General features: G+C 41.2%; 1 protein-coding gene across 3 annotated transcripts in view; it reads left to right on the top strand.

Moving 5' to 3' along the window:
• Positions 1 to 450: 450 nt before the first annotated feature.
• Positions 451 to 20,818, top strand: part of MAP3K9 (mitogen-activated protein kinase kinase kinase 9) — a 53,552-nt gene continuing 33,184 nt past the window's right edge. For 2 of the 3 annotated variants that reach the window (XM_048948628.1, XM_048948627.1), the window contains exons 1-2: positions 451 to 787; positions 4,247 to 4,660. In XM_048948628.1, the coding sequence (XP_048804585.1) occupies positions 487 to 787; positions 4,247 to 4,660 (715 nt within the window). In that variant the 5' untranslated portion in view covers positions 451 to 486. Of the gene's footprint in view, positions 788 to 4,246; positions 4,661 to 9,509; positions 9,633 to 20,818 lie in introns of those variants that run through there. The other variant, XM_048948629.1, reaches the window with a different exon arrangement.

Raw genomic sequence — 20,818 nt, forward strand, 5'->3', positions numbered from 1 at the left:
GCGGCGAGGCCAATGGGAAGCGGCGGCTGACGGGGCGGGGGCCGATGGGGGGGGGGGGGACGCCGGTGAGCGCGAGGCTCCGGCGCGAGGGGGTGTGGGCGTGGCCGAGAGGGTTGGAGCCCTCAATCAGGTGAGAGGGAGGCGTTGACGGGCGTGAGCGACGGCCAATCGCGGCGAGGAGCCGGGCCGCCCCTCCTCTCCCGCCGCCGAAGCTGCCAGAGAGTCAGGTGGCTCCGGGATGCGCGGCCGCGGCGGCAGGCGGAGGCGGGCGGGGAGGAGAGGGATGCGGCGGCGGCTCGGCGGCACGCGCCGCCCGCCCTCACCCCTTCCCGCGCTGGGCTGAGGCGGATCCGGGCCGGGCCGCGGCGGCGGCACCCGCTGCCGGGCCGCGCCGGGCCGCATGAACAATAGGCGGCGGTACCGGCCCCGCCGCCCCCCGCAGCGCTCGGCTGCCGCGGGCGCCTCCCCCTATGGAGCAGCCTCGCCATGGAGCCCCTCACAGCGCTCAGCCAGGAGGGCGCGGGCGGCGGGGAGCCGCCGGGCGGCGGACCGCTCTGGACGGCCGTCTTCGAGTACGAGGCGTGCGGCGAGGACGAGCTGAGCCTGCGGCCGGGAGACGTGGTGCAGGTGCTGTCCCGGGACTCGCAGGTGTCCGGCGACGAGGGCTGGTGGACGGGGCAGATCGACCAGCGCGTCGGCATCTTCCCCAGCAACTACGTGAGCAGCGGCGTGCAAGGGGGCGGCCCGGAGCTGCGCGCCCGCTACCCGCCGCCCCCCGCCATACAGCGTAAGGAGCGCGGCGGGGGGGGCGCCGCGGGTACCGGGGGCCGCGGCTGTGGGGAGCGGCGCGGCGAGGCGAGGCCCGGCCCTCGGCACGGACGGCCCAGCGAGGGCGGCCCCGGGAGCGGAGCGCGAGGCGGTTCGGCGCTGCGCCGCGCGGGGCTGCCTGGGGGCCTTTCCTGTCGGCAGCCCGGCGGTCTTCTGTCTCCCGGGTTCGGCAGCGCGGGCGCCGCGTTCGCGGTTATCGCCGTTTCCCTTTGTTAAATACCGTGCTTATGTGGGCTATAAACCTTCACACTGCTGAAGCTTCGTGTGGCCTCCGGTGGCTCCCCTTTAAGAATGTCCTTAAGGAGAGAGACGTTGCTGTGTGGGAAGCGGTTGCTTTCTGCAACGATCCTTCGTTACTCGTTCATTATTTTCCTTGCTCCTAACCAGAAGTCTATTATCTTTTACTCCTATGTTAATTTGTGTTAGCAGGTTCCCGTTTGCCATTTCCCTAGTTACAAATGCTGCTCAATAACAACTCTGAATGAGTTTTATCAGAGTTTGGATATTTGGGCCTACCTGAGAGTTGTGTGGTTAAGGTGTGATGCTGAAAGTATGGAGGGGTTGGTTTGTACCTAATTTCAGAGCAGTTTTGAAGCCTTTGAGCCATTTCATTTTTGCTTATTCTTGCTGCCACGTGTAAATGCAGAAAGTGAAACAAGATGGAATGGATGTTATTAAATCTTGTTTCTGTCAGTATTGACAATTCAGGCAAGAATAAAGTTGTGGGTTGGTGGGTTTTTTTTTTTGGGGGGGGGGGGGAGGGGGGCAGAGATGAATCTTCATCTTTTCTAGAAAGTAAAAGGGGTGAAGATGCTTTGTCCTATCTGGGACGTATCTCCAAGGAATACAACTAATAGCTGCTTTTTTTTTTTTTTTTTTTTTTCCTTATTCCACATCTGCTTGAAAGCATTTAGGTAGAGAGCTCAGTAATTTGTAGAATTACTCTTGGAAATATGAAAAGACTGCTGGGCAGCAGTGGGGCTTGCTTTCATGCTGGAAGAGCGTAGGGTATTTTTTCCCTCATGCAGAAAATGCTGCAAATGCTCAGTAGGTTTTGCCTCGTGATAGCTGGGAAGAACCACTTCTACAGAGATTCTTGAAACCTCAGCTTCTCTCATGCTTTGGGCTGTTTTAGCACAGTCTTTATAACTATGTATTCTCCTGTCCTATTACACTTTCCGAGGCAAGGTAGTTCAGGAACAGTTGTGGAGTTGCACCATCTCCCTTTATCCTTGTTATCTTACCCTTCTGTTGCCCTAACAGGGCAGCACTGCCTCTTTTCTCAAGTAAGCAACCATAAGTTCATGATGCAATAGAATTTATTCCCCTGCAGTATGTTTTTAACGTGCATTCTGGTGGTGGTGTGGTGTTTGTTTTTGTTTGTTTTTTAAGAAACAGTGAGATTTGGACAGGTGGAAAGGTTGGTTGCTTTTGAACTGGATTTTGAAGCTTGACTTCACAGATCTGCCCTTCACAAGGAGTGATGCTCCCTTTTAGTGTTGGCACTGCTAACTTGAGGGCTATTTGGAGTACTGATCCACTGTTAACTTGCTTAATGGAGTAATTAATTCAGAGTAGTAATTTGTAGCAGTCATGCAGGTCATTCTAGAGATGCGCACCTCAGTGCAGAAGCTATTTTTAGTTGCTTCCTGAAGTTTATCTTCATGTATCGTGAAGGTGTTGGAGTGCAAGATCTTGAGACATTGCTTCCACTGAGAGTTGTGGTATTGAGTGGCTGCACACTTCCAGCCATCCTGACAGCTCTCAGCGGAACCTTACCTCGATACCCTAAGCAGAACTACCAAGCGTGCTCTCCCTGCATCCCTATGCAGGCTGTCAGCGATGGGTCTATTTGAAGGACCCTCATTTACACTGTGGGCTCTTATGCATGACAGACTCAGCTAAGTGGCTTAATCATATGGTGTAATGAATACCGATTAAACAACGATTACTTTGCAATTGTCAACTTCCCCACCGGTTAATGGCATACAGGCTCTAATTCCTTTTCAGTCCAAGACCGATGATAGCACTTCTTAAGTTCTCTGGCAATACAACCTGCACCCTGTATGTTCCCATTGTCTCTACAGTTTATTATAGTATGTCTTATATTAACTCGAGCTTAGAGAAGGGGTTAGTGTGTTCAGAAAGATAAGGGGAAATGAGTCTTTTATGTGCTACTGTAGCAGTGCAACCCAGTCTGTGAAGTTAAACTAAATCAACACAGAATACTTCTTTAACTAAAAAGCTTGTCTAAAAGTGAGCTTTTTTCCTGATTAAACTACTTTTGAGGATGAGAAGGCCAGTCTGCATTAAAGAAACGTGCACACATTCATGGCAAAGATCGTTCCTGCAAATAAAAGAACTCATTTCAAAATTCCGTGCAGTGTCGTGTCTTAAATTTCACCTGGAAGCGTAGATCTCGCTGGTGTGCCCCAGGCTGCTTCAGCTGTGCGCCCAGCAGGGCGTTACTGTTTGTGTAGGGGTGCAGCTGACGGCGCCCGCGCCGTTCGGCTTCCGTGCGTGGCCTTTTCCTCCCGGCGCGGCCCCGGGGGGAGCTGTCCCTTCAGCACCGCCGCTGTCCGGCCGCGGGCTGGCCGCGCTGCGCTCGCTGCCCGCGAGTCCTGCTGCGGGCTTACGTGTTTGGTTCTTCTCGGACTTGTCATTGACTCCATTGTTCGTGGAACAATAGAGAAAAGAAAACAGGCATTCTTATTATGCGCTATATGCAGTAGTAAAAAATTGTTTTCCTTATTGCTGGCCCTGCATGCTCAGTATGCAGTCTGATCCATCTGTTTGTCACACAATTGTCAGTACTGTCAGAATTGGCAAACAGATCTCTTGGGAAACAAGCCTGCAAAGCTTTTAAAGTGTGGAGGAATAAGCTTGATTTTGGAAGGATTTAAATATTGTTAGTGGCATTTGAATAAAAACTTTCAAATACGGCTGAATTCAAGAGAAGATGTTTGATATTTACATTTAACTCCTAACAGCAAGCACTGTAGTCACATCAGTGGAAATTAGCATGTGGCTGTCTCTTGTTTTAGTTTTCAAAATATTGCACTATCAGTGAGGGCAAGAAATTAGGATTTATCCTTAACTGTGTTTCAGCATGTTAAGATGATGATATTTTTAAGTGTATCATACACAGCTGTGATGTTGAAATCATCACCATTGAGTGACTACTTTATGGAAGTCTTTATAATACTACAAGTTCTTTTTTATTGTACTAATTTTTTAAGAAATATTATCAGAAGGGACTACTGCTTCCATTTGTGTAATTTTGGGTAGAAAATTGGCCCATCTTATAAGGGTAAGGGTGAGGTTGGGCAATATGGACCTTGAGTAAATATATGGGCTGCACAGTTGCTAAACATTTACATCTTTTTTTTTCTTTCTTTTTTCTCCCCTCTTTTCCTAGTCTTGGAGATCGACTTCTCAGAACTTGTTCTGGAGGAAATCATTGGCATAGGGGGCTTTGGAAAAGTATATCGAGCTGTGTGGATAGGAGATGAGGTTGCTGTCAAGGCAGCTCGTTATGACCCTGATGAAGACATCAGCCAGACCATTGAGAATGTCCGCCAAGAAGCCAAGCTCTTTGCAATGTTAAAGCATCCCAACATCATTGCCCTCAGGGGCGTATGTTTGAAGGAACCTAATCTTTGCTTGATCATGGAGTTTGCCCGTGGAGGATCATTAAATAGAGTGTTGTCTGGTAAAAGGATACCTCCTGACATCTTAGTGAACTGGGCAGTACAGATTGCAAAGGGAATGAACTACTTGCACGAGGAAGCAATTGTTCCTATAATTCACCGTGACCTGAAGTCCAGCAACAGTAAGTGCTATACGATTAACAGTAAGGGAGCTGGGATCAATTTTCAGAAAGAAATAGTATATAGAAGAGAGGGGAATAACTCTAATTTAGGAATCCTTTCTTGTGAACCACTGTATCCTCTAATTTAATCCGAGAGGGGTTTAGTTGTCTACAGTATGGTGCTACAGACCACAGAAAAACATGTGAATGCTGTTACTTTGTAGAAGTGACTTAAGTGACTGAAAAACTGTAATTGGAGTATTCTTCTGTAGTAGTTCTCATACGTATGATGTCTTAGTTCTTCTGGCATCTCAGTGGATTCTGGTGTGTTGGAAAGTGCTTTTGAGCTTAAACTGTGCACCTTCTTTCTACTTTTTTGAAGGTTAAAAATGTCTTTTGGAAAGATTAACACCCTAAAGCTTTTATTTTCTTTGCTATATTTTGCTGTATGTATGAGATATAAGCCTAATTTCCTTATGGGAGATAATCTCTACTAAGTGGGAACTTCTCCCAGTCCCTCACAGAGCTATTGTTGACAGAAGCTTTTTTTTTTTTTTTTTTTTTTTGTAGAATTTTTTTTTTTCTCTCCAATTTTCTCCTATTTTTTTTCTCCAAACTTTATTTGAAGTCAAATGCACATACAGAACCATTATTTATGAATGTTAGAGCAAACTGCTGTGGTGGCTTAATGATCATCTCCATCCTGATGTCAGTTTGCAACTGTTTGGCTTTGGCCTTTCTCTGTGCTTATTTCTTGTCTAGATGATAAAAGAAATCAACTATCTGCATGTTAACTGCAGTGATTTAGTTAGATGTGTTAGTAGGAATCCATTTGTATTTATGACTTGAATTAATAAGAAGCACTATGAAATGGGTGGCTGAGATGCAGGCACATGCCCTCCTTTGCTTTGAGGAGAGTAACATCTAGCAGAGAGGTCTGACAGATGGGAATTTTAATATCTTAAATAGATTTGCTAGAGCTGGTGTTAACCATTATGATGCTATAAATTTCAAGTCTGCAGAATCTCCGTAGATTTTTTTGGTTTTTAATCTTTTTTTTTTCCTTTAGAACTAACTATGTATGTTTACTGCCACAAGTATTAACTTTTATTGCTGAGTATGAAAATAGAAACTAGGAATTTTCAAATTTATTTCTGTATTATGCTACTAAAGTTTCCCTTTTTTCTTGGAAAATCAAAGCAATCTTAACATCTAAACTTCTTCCCTTTCAAGTGGTAATACGTATTGGCATATTAATAAAGTGAGAAGAAAGATTGAGTGGTTGTGTTAATTAAGGAAAGGCTGGCTTCATCTGTGAAAAAGAAATAATTAAGAGTTGCTTACCTAAGCAAATACTGTCTTATTTCACTAGCAGGCTGTTAAGACTTGATTGCTTAGTGTCTGAACATTTTTGAGGCTTAGAAGGAAAGCTAATTCTAAAATAAACGGCTGTTACGTCTTGGCTTTTCACTGTTTCGTTCAGACTAGAGACTGCTAGTTGTGAAAGGAAAATGTACCAGTGCAATGAGAGGTGCTCGGGCACACAGGATTGCCAGTGAAACTCAGATATGGGTGTTAGAAAGCATCTGTTCTGGCAGCAAAAAAAAAAAAAAGAAAAAAAGTCTCTTGTCACAATGATTCAGCAGTGCGTAATTTGTGCTGCACTGTAAATCTTCAGTGAGAAGTGAAAGTTCTGCTAAATAAGTTGCTAGAATTTTCCTCATTTGGGAAGAAACAATTGGAAAGGAATAATCAATGAGAATGTCTGTTGAATAATTCCAGGATGTTCTGTGTTTGGAGCAGAGCGGGGGAGAATTTCTAATTATTATTGGATCACCATGTATATATTGTTTGTGTTTTGTGTGGTTTTCTGATGTATCTAACTTTCCTATTGCTGTGGATAGTTGAGAATGAATTAAGTTATCAGCTTTATGGCTGAGGAATTACAAGCTTGTTGCTTTTTTTTTTTTTTTTGGTACAAGTTTTCACCCACCAACTGGATAGAAAGTAATGCATCTCTGCAGAAGGAACAGCTTCTGCTCGCCAGATCTTGGAAAGGATTCTTGCAGGCAACTTCTGCCATGTACTGAACATCTACCAGTACTCCAGAGCTGCCATGAGAGCATCAGCTGTATTGGTCTACTGATTTGTACTGCCTAGCTTTAGTAATAACTACTTGTACAATTCTTCTGCATCTTGTCTTCAAGAACCACCTGCTATCTTGGACTTGTGTTGACTGTCTGAAGCTGCAGGAGTCATCAATATGAGAGCTAGGGAGTTAGATGGGGGAGTGAGAAGGAACAGTTGGCTTATTTAAAGTCAGATTTCCTGCTGGAGTAGTAGAAGATCAGATAGTGCTTTGCTCTCAGATGCCTGCCTATGTTCAGGCAGATGCAGGCTGCACAAGGACAATACTTCATGCCGAACCTTCTAAAAAGTCGTATTACATTTGAAACTATGAAATTAGTCAGATGAACACCTTAATGCAAGTCTGAGAAATTACCCAATTACATACCAGGATTTGAAAATATCCTTTTTAATCTGAGGTATTGCAGTTTTATCTGGAATCAACTAGTAGGTACCTCAACAATGTTTTCAACGTTTTGGATGGCGTAGTAAAGAACAGGGTTTCATTGCTCTAGGAGGTAACTCCATTTTGTATGGAGACTGAAACTTGTGAGATTATTTGGGGATTCTGGGAGGTGTAGTTCCTTGAGATTTTCTCAGTCAAAAAACACTCTGTCACAATTTTCTGTTTTCCTTTTAATCAAAAACTTAAACATCTTATTTTTGTTCCACCATTTTTCTTAATTTATTTGACATTTTTGTTATCTTACATTTTTTTTTTTTAATTAATTCTAATGCAGTTACAGTGTAGAAAGCATCCTGTAAGCTTTAGAAGCAGTGTTCATTTCAGTTAGAATTTTAATCTTTGGAGGTGAGGGTCTGAGCTGCCTGTTCTCGTTGCTGGATGTTATCAGGAAATGGGTGGATAAAATCTTTACAGAACAGATTGCACACCTGCGACTTATTTTTAGAGATCTGAAATTCTTTTGCTGAATGTCAGTTTGCAGCGAGTCTGGGAGGTGAGTGTTCCGCTGGAATTACCGTCTCCCGTGTTAGCTGTCTAACTACAGAATGAAAGAGGATAACCCAGGGAAGCTGTTCAGTTCTGTTGTGAGGGGATGAATCTTGCATTTGGTTCAAGAGACTCAGTTCTTTTTATATAAGAAATTAATCTTTTTTTTTAATCTGTTGACAGAATCATCTGGTTCTTTCCTCTTTTCATCTGGTGGTATTGTTAAGCTTTGCCTCTTCTCCTGTGTGTTAGTGCTCCACTGAGCATCTGCTACAGAATTGTTAGTAGGCCTCTCCCAGTGTGGAGGCTTCTAAATCATGGAAATATGGAGCTGCAGGAGGAAAAGGAAAAAAAAAGCAGTAGGAAATGCCCACTGAAGGAAACATCATCTGATTGGAGTCTTGTTTTTGGCTGTGGGAAGACGTTCGGTCAGTAATGCTGAAGATCAAAAAGGGCAGTCCTGCTGGTTTCAGTGAAGTACTGTAAATAATCAAGCTGTTTCAATTTGTCTGCCAGCACTAGATATGCCAGCATTGTTAGAGGAATAATGCCCATTAACTAATGCTGCAGAGAACTAGCAAAAGTATATTTGCTCCTTTTTCTTAGCTGGCTCAGCAAAACATGGTTGTTCTTTGCACAGCACTAAGATTTTGCTGAGGGTATTCATGCTACTTAGCAAAATGCTTTGTAAAAGCTGCTATTCACGTTCCACAGAGTGGCACGGATTAGCAGGGAAGTGATATGTCCAAGGTCAAAGAAAGAGGTAAGGACAGAGCTCAAAATAAAGCCCAGTAGTTCTGATTCGTTCAAGTCGGTAGTTCTTTCCTTCTTGTTCTTTGGAGGTGTTCACCTCACCACCTACTAAGAGGACCAAGGTAAGTCTGTGGTATCCTGAGAATTAAAACTAGCTTTCTGAAAATCTCCTGAGTCTGCTATAGCTTTGATTATTAGTTTTGTGCAGTTAAGCCTTTTTCAGTTCATAAAAACGCTAATAGAGCTGAATGATGGTCTATAAACAGTTGTTCCTAGGAATTAAAATGTTCTTTGTTCTTTATTTTTTTAAACTGTGGCCAGAAGCAAGGATGGTTTGCAGCTAGTTTGAGTCCAATCTCAGGATGCCATGACTTGAATATTACATAGCAGTGCTGCTGACGTGGTTAGTTATCCCATTTCTTGTTGCAGTACTGGATCCCAATCCATTTGTAAATGACATTCTTCCTGTTGGTCCATTCTGAGAAGGAAAAATGCTTAATGTAAACCTCTTGCTCTATCTGATGGTATCACAGAGGAAAGTTTTCTCAGGGTCTGGTTAATGTACATTGGCAGAGCAGTTTGCAAGTCTGCACTGCTATGACTGCTTCTTGCACTTCAATGTAATTTGCTGAGTAATTCTCCAGTGTTGTACTTTCTACCCAAATGGATTTCCTTTGTCAGTGCTATGAAATGAATGTGAGTAATGCTTCATATAAAGGATAGTGAAAGTATTTTAAGGACATCTGAGTATTTTAGGCTGGGTGGATTATTGATTTAGCCCCAGTTAGTTGGTCTTTCTCCTGTGAGAGGAAAGTGAAATAAAAGTATTTTTTTTTTGACAGAAGCTGTGTGATTAATTTGGATTAAAATAGTCCATATAGTAAAATCATGTCTTTTATACTGCCTGAGTACACTCTTGGAGGTGATTAAAGATGGCTTTTGAGGTTTGTAGTGGAAATGCGAAGTCATGGCTTGAATCAGTGATTGAGCACCTGGTAGGAAGGCAGGGCCAACCTTGGGGAGCTCAGGTGCATGCAGTGCAGCCAAGTGACCAGAAGGGGTGGAGCCAGGATCCTCTCCTTCCCATTCCTCATTTAAGTGCTGGCAGTGGAGGTGAGGGTATCTTGCTGGAGATCTCTGTGTACCTGGGGCCTTCTGAAGGTAAGTAGCTTCTTTCCTTTTTTTCTGTGCCTACAGCTGTTGTACTTGAGCAAACTCTCAATTGCAGCCTAGCACCTTGCTGCTCTGCTGTCATTGCTGCACTTTCCCTCGTGTTACAAGGTTCTACACTTCAACAGTTACCAGATTTTGTGGATGTGCTGCATGGTATTGCTAATGGTGCTTAACTCGCAGTTCTGGCTTCTCTGTTCTTTTTTGCATCTCCCCAGAGCATCAGTCTTTGTGCTGATGTTCTCATTGCTTCTACTGTGGTTAACAAATTCCTGAGAACTGTATACTTTTCTAAATGCAGTAATACGGTGATGAAAGTCACAGCAGTAATCTTACAACTTGTGTTGAATAGAATGCAGTACATTAATTTCTTTTTTTATCATTTCAGAAGATATGAGTTACACCTGAAGGCAATTCTAATTGATGCAATTGAGACAGTGGAAATTCAAAGACAAAGGGAGACAGTTTACTTCATGTTTTTAAAAACTTTATTTATTTTAGCCTGCCTGAATAAGTGCAACTACTTTTTTGAGAGGTGTAACAGGTGCTTTCGTGCTGCAGTCTTGGTATATTCAGTATGCATTAGTAGGTTTCTGAGAGGATGTTTTCTTTTTGGAGATGTTTTGCTTTAGTTGAATATTAATTGCTATCTTCAACGTGAATTATGGGTCAAAAAAGGAAAGAATGGGAAATGATTCTGATATGCAGAAGAATACTTTGAGATACTTCTGCCCCCACTAAGCAGCAAAAATACAATTTTACAAATGGAATTCCATGTTTTTGTAAAGAAGAATAGAAAGAGTTGATCTCATTTTTAGAAGTGAAGCTGTTTCAAACTTTTTTAAACCTACCTAATATCCTTTCCATTTCTCTCTGCTGCTGTGTATAGTTTTATACAGGGTTATTTGTCCTAAGAAAAAAATTAACCAAGCATTGTGATACTGAGCGCTTTCTCCCAAAACCATAGAAGAGATGGGAGCAGGCACAGCCCCCATTATGCAGGAAATGTATCTCAGCATCTGTGTGCTGATCCCGTGGCTTCAGTAGCTGCCATCTGTGCCAGAGCTGTGATAAATCTGCTTGTCTGAAATTTCTTTTAAAGCAGTAAGTTGAGAATGAGAACAGCTTTGTGATCTTTCTGGGAAGTTGGGATGACTTTCAGCTGCATTTTTTTTTTTTGTTGTTCCTGCATCAATCAACTTGACTTGTATTTTGAGAGACTTCTCTCAGCAGCTTAATTCTTGCTTTTCTCATCAAACAATTCTCTTAATAATTTCAACATATCCAGTGTAGACAAACTTACTCTTGAAGCATCAGAAGTGTGATTTTTGCTGTTTGAAATGATGAATTGCCACCGAGGATGATTTCCTTAATTTTGGTAATAATCTATTTTGAAGTTGGTGCACGTTCCTTTATGATGATAAAAGCTTTAAGTTATTGGGAAGATCACAAGATGTAGCATTTGATTTAGGTGACTGCTTCTTGGTACATATTTGTGATTCCAGGATAGTTTCAGTTAGATTGGGGTGACTTTGTATTCCAAATGGTTGCCAGAATCGTCTTGGATATTTCACGATTGCTTATTGATGGTCAGACTGCTGATGGCAAGCTACACGTAGCCTCTGTCAGACCAGAAGGTTTTCCAGATATGGGAAAGTAGTGACAAAAACATGCACTAAGAAGAGAAACTATCACAATGCATGATGATTTAAAGTTACATCATTAGAGTTCATTAGTGTTTGTTATATAAGGGACAAGAATGCTTACTTGGATAACAGTACATGTTTGGGTCCCAGCCTGTGGAAGTCACTGTGATGTTGATGGTAGCATGGTGCAGCTTCTGTGAATATAGATCTGAAAGTTTTTCTGAAATCCCATATCTGCTTTGAACACTGTACTAAAGTTCTGGGTGACTTTGAGCTACAGGGTAGGATCCCAGTTGTGCCACGCGTTCCTCTACTTCCTCAAAAATACTTTTGGAATTTGCTTTGGCTGTTAAAGATGTTAATGGATTAGCTGCTTGTGTTGTGGCTGCAAGCCTTTAGTTAAATCATGAGTGTGACTTCAACCTTATTGATTTACGGACTTGCTGCTTATGTGTGGCAAATGATAGCGTAGCTTTATTTACTAGTAACTGAGGGAGATATTTCTGCCATTAAGCGTTGCAATGAGCAAAACCTTACTGTGCTTAAACTGGGGATTCCTGGAGCATTTCAGGGGCACTGTAAAGAATTGCTGATATGGAGAACAGTGAAAGGGCTGGTAGGGCATGTCTTACAAGGTAAGGCTGAGGTCACTTGGGTTGTACAGTGTGGGGAAGGTGAGACTGAGAGGTGAACTCATTGCTCTGAAACTTCCTGAGGAGGGAGAGCGGAGAAAGAGGTGCTAGTTTTTTCTGTCTGGTCACCACTGATGGGATGTGCAGGAATGGCACAAAACTGTGCTAGGGGAGGTTCAGACTGGACAGTAGGAACTACTTACTTGCAGTGTGGACTGTCAGGTACTGGAGCAGGCTTTTGAGAGAGGTGGTTGATGTCCCACACCTGTTGGTGTCCAAAAGGTGTTTGGATAATGCCCTCGGTAACAGGCTTTAACCTTTGGCTAGCACTCAGGTGGCCAGGTGGCTGGAGTCAATGAAGGTCCCTTCCAACTGAACTGTTCTAAATAATTGCTGCAAAGATGACATGGGGTACAGAGGGGCAGTGGGATGCATGTGAATCATGGCCTCAGCAGCTGTAGAATCACAGAATGTTGAAAGGGACCTTAAAGTTGATCCAGTTCCAAACTCCGCTACCCAAAGCCCTATCCAACTGGCTTTGAACATTTCCAGGGATGAGATGTTAGGCTTTCCTGATGTTTCTCCTATTTGGGTATATGCCTAGGAAAAGAAATTAGAGCCTTCCATTGCTCTTGATGTGTTTTTTGTTTTTGTTTGTTTTGTTTTTGTTTTGTTTTTTTTTTTTTAGGTCGTGAAATGATCCTGGACAGAAAAATTCTGTAATTTTAGTTATCAACAGAAAATTGTCTAATTCTACTTACTGAAGTGCTATCTATCTTGCCTTTGGATAGATTGATTTGATTTTTTTTTGTTTGTAATCATTCACATAGTGTGACTTTGATATGATTATGGTCTTCTGGCAACTGAAGGACATGCCTAATGTTTCATCATGTTGCTTTGTAGCTCAATGTGATTAAGAAGCATTAGTCAGAACTAAAAACAATGTAACACTTCAAGAAAGTGGACAGCTTTCTGATGGTTTTGATAATCATTTCTGATGGTATGAGCTGTTGTTTTATGTGGACTTGTGCAACGGTGCAGGACTGCCCTCTTTCTCAGCAGCTGGCAATTTCTTTTACTCAGCTTAATGTAAAGCTGCAGTATTTAAGGAAGCCTGGATTTTGCTGTAGTCAGCTCTAGTTTTGTGTTGATTGGACATCTCTGAACCCGTTTACATTTGTTGGGATTAGTGGAAACTACTTCTGTTTTCTTAATGCTTGTACTAAAGTCTAATTATTTATTAAAAAAAAAAAAAAAAATCAACCAAAAATGGTAGGATTTAATCTGAATCCAGAGTCAAACAGCACCAGTTTTCCAGTAAAGTCACCTGAGTCTTCTCCAGAAGCATTCTATGTGTTTAGTACCAGATCACTAAAGCGATAAGACTTTCAGCTTGGCTAGGAGAAAGGCTGAATTCTAAATATACTATGGCTCTGGAGGCCTTTCCTACCCCCTCCCCCTTATGCATTAGCTTTTTACAGTTACTGTACTGCACAGCTTAAAATCAGAGAACTGCTGTGCTGTCACATCCATCACCTCTTCTAGGTTGATAGAAGAAGACAGTTGGCCAGCTTTATGGCTTTACTGAACCCTCACATAGCCAATAATCAAAAAGCTTTTTCCTTTCAAAGTGTGTACCTATATATTTTAATGTGATGTTACAGAATGGTTAACAATATAAAATATTTGCTGATTACTTAAAGGCAGCACTTACGTTCTTTGGTTTTCCTTCTAAGATGTAGTATTTTGAGCAGGACTTGAATTCTGTGATGCACAGGATCTTAAGCAGCACCGTGTAACCTTCTGCACTGTGAGCAGTCATTAGAATAAAGATGCAGTCCTTCTGAAATGTACAACAGAGTAACCAACAGCACGTTGGGTGAGGGCTGCATGCGGAAAGCTCGGACTCAATCCACGTGCGGCTCTGTTAATCACTTTAAGTACTTTGAATGTGGGATCAGGAGCAGATTGCTCATTATCTGGATACTTGGGAAGCAAAGCTGTGCACGCTGACTGTGGAAGGTACAGCTAAAATTACAATTTAAATTTTGGCAGGCCACTGCAGTACAAGATTTTGGAGTGAGTGTTTGAAATCCTTTCCCAAAAGCTCAGTTCTCTGGATGCTTTTGTACTGCCAATAGGATTTAATAATTAAACAAAATAAATACCCAGCAATCTTAGTTCCTTGTCCCTCTTCCAATGACACTGCTTTTTTGTCAGCCAAACTACAGACTTATTAGCTATCGTATGACTCTTGAGACCATGCAGCTCAGAGAATGCAACAATCTGAAGAAATATACTAATGTCCTTTTCTCTAGTTGTGTGATACGCACTTCCCTCCCCCCATGCCATCCAAGCTGAAATTTATCTTGGGAAGTTTTGCTTATTCATAGGAGGGGAGAGTGGGACTGGAACAATCATAGGAAGTTCAGTGAAGACATCCTCTTCTATGCAAAAGCATTTTAATTTCATCTGTATGTACTTTTCTTGTTCAAATAAGGATTGTTCAAGAGCCGTGGAGCTATACTGAATGCTTGCTATTACTGTAGTACCTTCTAAATAAGAGACTTGAAGATTTGACAGATGACTTGTGTTTCTTTAGAGTACAGTGGAATTTTCTAACTTTTTTTCAGATAAAAATAAAGATAAAAAGTTGTATTTGGACCATGCAGGGCATGAAAAATACTCGTCATTTTTTCCTCAATTGGTCTCCAGAATAAAAATAAAACTACATTGAAATGAACATTAAAGCCTTCCAGTAGCTGAAAATGTTCGGACTGAACATAGATCAGTAAGACAGTTAAGTGGACTTGGATAAAGTGAAGATTCTACCTAGATTGTAAGGAAAAGATTACGAAAACATTTTAAACTGAAATTGGCTGCTCTAACTCTGAAATTCCAACGTGTGTGTGCCAGGGAGGAAAATGAAATACAGGAGTAGTATTTAACTTCTGTGTTCATGGACCCTCTGCTCAGAAGGGAGTTCTTCAGAAAGTGCCTTCTGAGCTGATCTGGTTTGGATAACTGTATTCTGGAAAACAAGAATGCACACATTTGAAAACACACAAGGTCGAGTGAAGAGCTTTTGTTCAAAACAAGGTTTCATGTAATGAATTGGCATTTTCTGCTGTGCGCTAAGTGAGAGACTGAATTGGATCCTTTAACACTGATCAGATGTCTTCCCCTCTGGTATACTTTCAGCTTCACGCAGCCTTTAACTGACTTCTAATAGTTATGTAAGGCTTTTTTTGGGGGGGTGTAAATTAGGAATTTCCGTTGGAAAAGAGGTCAGAATATCCTGTTTCCTTCAATTCTTGCACTTGAGGACACTTCTCTCTGTCAGGGAGAAGTTTTATGGCAGTGCTTCCTTATGGAGATGTGGATTGCCCTTAAATCATTCAGTGGAAAAGTCTTGCAGCTTTCAAACTAAAACTTTGGTCAGGTTTTGTGCATTAGAAGATCTCAGAATGAAACAGCATGGTTTTCCTTAAAGATTTTACTCTGTTCATTTCTTTCTTAAAAACTCTTATCTGGCATTTGATGGACTCAATATCAGATATTTCTTGTAGCTCGTGAGTTATCTTAATAGAGGAGGAGGGTGGTTTGAGGCTTATCTGTTATCTGATACAATTTTTTTTTTTTTTTTGCATTTTGGAAAGTGGAAGCCATAGTGATCTGTTCTGTTTGCATGATAGAGCAAGAAATAAAATGTGTCCACTATCCCCACTCGCAGTGAGTGCTCAGCTGCAGCAGAAGTCTTTTACGTTCCAGCTATTACAGGATAAGCATTAGTTCCCATTTGTAGCTGCTTGCTGACCTTTACTGCTGTCAAAAACAGTGATCATAGAGTAACAGTGAGTCAGATATGCATAGATGAGTGAAGGCTTGTGGGGGGAAGGGGGAAAATTCAGTTACTAGGCAGTTGTATAGGTGTTTGAGTTTCTCTGAAGTGATGGGAACATCTAACTGCAGAAAAAAAATCATGGTACTATTTTGTGAATGTCTCCACTCTGAGTAAATAGCTCTAATTTTTTCTGTGTAGATTTAAATTCCTCTGCTTTTTTTTCCTTCAACCTTGGAGTTCTTAAGCAGTGATCTTCTCAATTTACAACCTAACAAAATAGGAATAGATATAGTGAAGCTGTGAGAATAAAGGAAAAATCTAGCATGAACCCAGATGGATGTGGGAAACTAGGAAATAAACTTCATTAAGTCTTTGCAAGAAGTTAGATGGCTACTTAACAATTTAACTAGAATAGTTAAATAGTTCAGCATCAAGTAAAATAACAGATTACATCCTGATCTTATTTATAACCTTTCCTTGCTAGTGTTACCCACCCACCATTACTGCTGCCATCTTGATCTTAGACTGTGTAACCAGATGATTGTGCCTCTAAAGAAGACAGTACAGCACAGAATTCAAACCTGTCAGCAGCGCTGTTAATTGCAGGCATCTTTTCAACAGCTATGAAGACTTAACAGAGATAACTTCAAAATATAACAGTGGCTCACAGAGCTTAGTGTTGTTTTATTACTAGCTAATAGTTCTGTTGTTTTGTGATCTGTTGTCTTTATTGGACAAAAACTACTTGCGAGTAGTTTTTTGCGAGTATAAATGTGAGGTCATCAGTCAGCCTTTTAATCAGTGATAATCCCAGTGTGTCATAGACAACAAACCCAGCTTTCCTCTCTACCCTCAGAGTAGAGATCCTGGTTTTCTAGCCTCCTTCCTTATTTCTTCCTGTATGTTTTTGATTCTCATTGTATACTCAAGTCCTCATTTCTTTTTTTTTAACCTCCCTTCAGTTAATGATTGTCAGCCATTCCCATCAGACTTAATGTTCATTAATGTATAATCAATGAATATATGGATGTTATAACTAAGAAATGTACAAGAAAGTTAGGCTAAACAGGTTATCACACTAAAGAAGAATGAAAGGAAAGCTTACGCTTATCCTGGGCTCGCTGAGAAGACTCCAAGGGGAGCCATGTCCAAAAGAGATCCTTCCTCACTGGCAGTCAGCTCTTAATTGGTGTTGGAGAGGTGGAGCCAGGCTTCACCCCTTCCGGCAGCACGGATGAATTGCCTTCACTTCATTCATGGCTTCATGCATTCACTTCAATTCATGGCTGACACATTGCTTGCCTCAGGTGGTCAATCAGAGGTTCAGGTTGTAAATTTAGCTAGTAAATTTTTATTCTTTGGAGTCAACTGTAAGCTGGACCATGAAAGAAACTATTTGTTGATTTCTCTCCTGTTTCTTAATAATACGCACTGGGGAGGGGAGCAGGAAGTTGTTGATAGAGCTGTGTCATGAAATAATGAGAGTGGCGGCGAGTTTGGTTAGCTATTGTGGCAACATGGGGGAATGTTACTTTTCTTGTTCAGTCTTAATGAGTTTTATCTCAAGTCAGGATTTTTCTGTTTTCTGAGTGTGTAGGAGACCCTTATTTTTTCTATCTTCATTTCTAAAATTGTGATATTTTTTACAATGAATGATCATCCTATAATAGATCTCCTGGAGCACTCTGCTTTTGAAGCGATAATGAACTTCAGCATAATTGAAGGTGAGTTCTGTTCAGCACTTCCAGAAACCATAAGAAGAGATGACATAGCCATATTTACTATATATATATATTTTACTATATTTTGTCTTATGGTCAAAACTAGGTGACAGTGAAGAGCCACTTCCTACCAGTTCTTTGGTGTTATGGGTGCAGGTTAAAATATTTATTTTGTCCTGTGTGGTACCAAGGACAGTTCTATTTAAGACTAATGTAATAACAGTACTATTCTGATCTAGATTTGCTGTCCTCCTAATAGAACAATATATTTCTGGAAACTTTAATTAAAAGAATTTCAGAGCACTGACAAAATTTTGCAGCTATGAGTATATTGATTTTCACCAGATGGCTCTCTGATGTTCTAGCAGCCGTTGAGGAGAGATTCACATGGTTTGAGTGTGAAACTTGACACAGATGTGCCTCTGGTTGTAAGAGGTCTCTTTAGAGAGTAATTTGGGTATGTATATTAGATTCAGGCTTCAAATCTCTTTTTGGAGAGACTGTCACTTCAGGTAATGGTGGGAGCCTGGGAAGACTGCTGTCTGGGATGATGTGAGTTTGTTTCATTCAAGCCAACTTTTACTGTTATCATCTGTGGGGATAGAGAAGGGATGGAGTGTGAAGGTGACAAAATCCCTCTTTTCAATATGTGAAGCTATGGGAGGTGTGCGTCTCTTTCATGTTTGCAAGACAGAACTTAGTCTGTATGAAAATGTTCATCATTTGCCTTCCACCTTTCTGATTTTACAGTTTATGGCAGAGTTGAAACCTGACTAGCATTTAATTGGTATGTTTTTAATTTGTGTATCTTCAGAATCCATTTACACTTCTGTTGTGTCTGGTCAGAGCCAACCACTGTTATGTTGAACTAGTGCAGTGTTCAGTAAGAAAACTAGCAGCTTTAAGTTTTGATATTTTCTGTGCGAAAATGAACACAAAATAGTCCTAGATATGTATAATCTGCATATTAAACATGGTAGTGAAAATTCGTGAGTTGCCAGTAAAACTTTAATATTCTAACATGAAACTCCACATTTAGTACTGTCCTTAAAGGTCGCATTAGACCAAAGCAGTCTTAACTCTGTCCTTTTAGCTGTTAATCTTGCACTATCTAGTGCACCATGGAGCAAGTATGCTGAAAAGTACTGAAAACAATAAAAGGCAGGTTTTCTTAGCTCTAGCAATACATAGTTCATTGACTTGCTGTCATGTCAGACAGAATGACTAGACACTGCACCAGAGTCCCGTCAAACGGTCTTTGTATTTATTCCACTTTACAGTTTTCTTCCTGTTAGTCTGTCTGTTGTCAAACCAATAAATGTTAACTCATTACCTAACTCACCTCTGTGTGATGCAAACTTTTCCCTGTATGCCAGGCAACTTTCTCACAAGAGACTGATGTCGAGGTATCCTCGGTGCTTCTTGTAAGGGACAAAAGGTATTCTTAAAGAGCAACTGAGAATCTCAACAGGAATTTTCATTTCTGAGAGAGAAGTCTGGTCTTCGTTACCTACGTAAGAGGAGGCCCAGCATTTAATTTGTACCTTCTCATCTGTCTATCTCAGCTGTAAAGTGTCGTGGTTGCCTGTTGTCTTTCAGGACTGGCATTTTGCTGACTCTTAAGAAGTTAAACAGTGGGACTGAATCATGAGCAGTAATGATTCTTCAGTCCTTGTAATGAAGTTAATACTAAAATCCTGGTAGTGCAAATGACATACCTAAGTGATGTGCATTTGTCTTCATGACTGCCTCATCAAGGGCAGATGTTGCTAGGAGCTAATAGGGTCTATTTGGATCCATTCTTGTTCTCTCAACTGGGACACCTTGCGATATAGAAGGGCTGGCTTGCTGGGCAGGATTCATCTGAGCTATAATGAATTCCTCCCTGTCAAGCACTTATTTTCTGAAGGACAAGTTCAAAGGAATATTTCAGGAATATATGCAAATTTATGTAGTGCTTCTGGGTTATTATTCTTATCAGTACACGTTCCATGAGATATCCCTCACCTAAAGTTGCTACAACTTGTTTTAAACCTCCATGCTTTGCTTTGCTACACTTTAGGCAACAAACATGGTGTTGGTGATTTGCTGCTAATCACCAGCTAGGCTAGCTGGGTTTTTGGTGTAGATGCTCTCTCTGGATGTTTCTGTTGACTTCTTAAAAATAACTGTATCTGGCAACAGTTCTGCTCCAAGTGGTCACATCTATTTGCAGATGATGGCAAGGTAAGTTAACTCTGCAACTGCTGCAAGTGTGGGGAGTATCTTATCTGTGTTGCAATTTGATTCTAGTAAGTGCAGAAGATGTGGTACTTGCAGAAGAGGACTTGCATTAAAAGTTTTAAATGGGAGGCAATAACTGGTTATGTATCGAGCTCACAAGAAAGAGGCATTTCACTCTTGCAGATCAATATGGTGTGTGTGTTGTCCTAGCAACCTGGCTTGTGTTCACTGTAAAGGAGATTAAGGGGGAAACTGAAAGGAATTGATATTTCACCTATTTACAAGATACTTCATTGAAAACTGAATGAGTACAGGAGAGAGAGTTGAGGCTTTGAGCTTGAAAATCTGACAGATAGGCTAGAGAGATTCTTGACAGTCAGAAGTGAGCCTGTTGGTACTGACTGCGATGAGGAGAATTGTTTCAGATACTAGAGAGAGCTTTAATTCTTAAAATTAACTTATGTAATTTAAGGTTGCAGAGTTCATTATTATGGGGAAATAAGAGGGGAACCAAGGATGTAACTAAGGAATTAAGGACTTGAAGTAAATGCAGCTCTTTTATTGTCCTTCTCTGTGGCCTTTTGTTATGTTAATTTATCTTACAGCCTATATCTGACAAAAGGACCAGTTTATGGATACAAAAGGTCTGTGTAAGTACTAATTATTTTCTTAGCTCTACGATAGAGAAAGATAATTAGATTTAGATAATCTCTTTCGAGGAAGGTCTGTAAAGCCAAACTGTGATATTTGGCCCCTTGTCCTGCTATTGAGATCTGCCTTGTGGAGTGCAGGTTATCTTGTTGCTTGTGCTCCTGGATGGAAGTGAAAACATGCCCCATACCCATGGTTTTCTTTGTTTGCTTTGGAGTTTTTCTTTATTTTTACAACATCACCATAACTCTATTGTTGTTTTTAAATTTAAAATTCATATTATTTCTGCTAATTATTTAGGCACAATCAGTACGTTCTAGAGGAAAAAGAGCATGAGACTTAGGAAAGTTGTTCACTCTTGCAATCAGGAGACTTGCTGAGAATTTCTATTAACAATTCTTCAGCTGCTAGAAATAATAATAGAAAAAGTAAGCTGGAAGATGAGGGCTGAACAAAGCTT

This window comes from Lagopus muta, chromosome 6, assembly GCF_023343835.1.
Source record: "Lagopus muta isolate bLagMut1 chromosome 6, bLagMut1 primary, whole genome shotgun sequence".
Lineage (NCBI taxonomy): Eukaryota > Metazoa > Chordata > Aves > Galliformes > Phasianidae > Lagopus > Lagopus muta.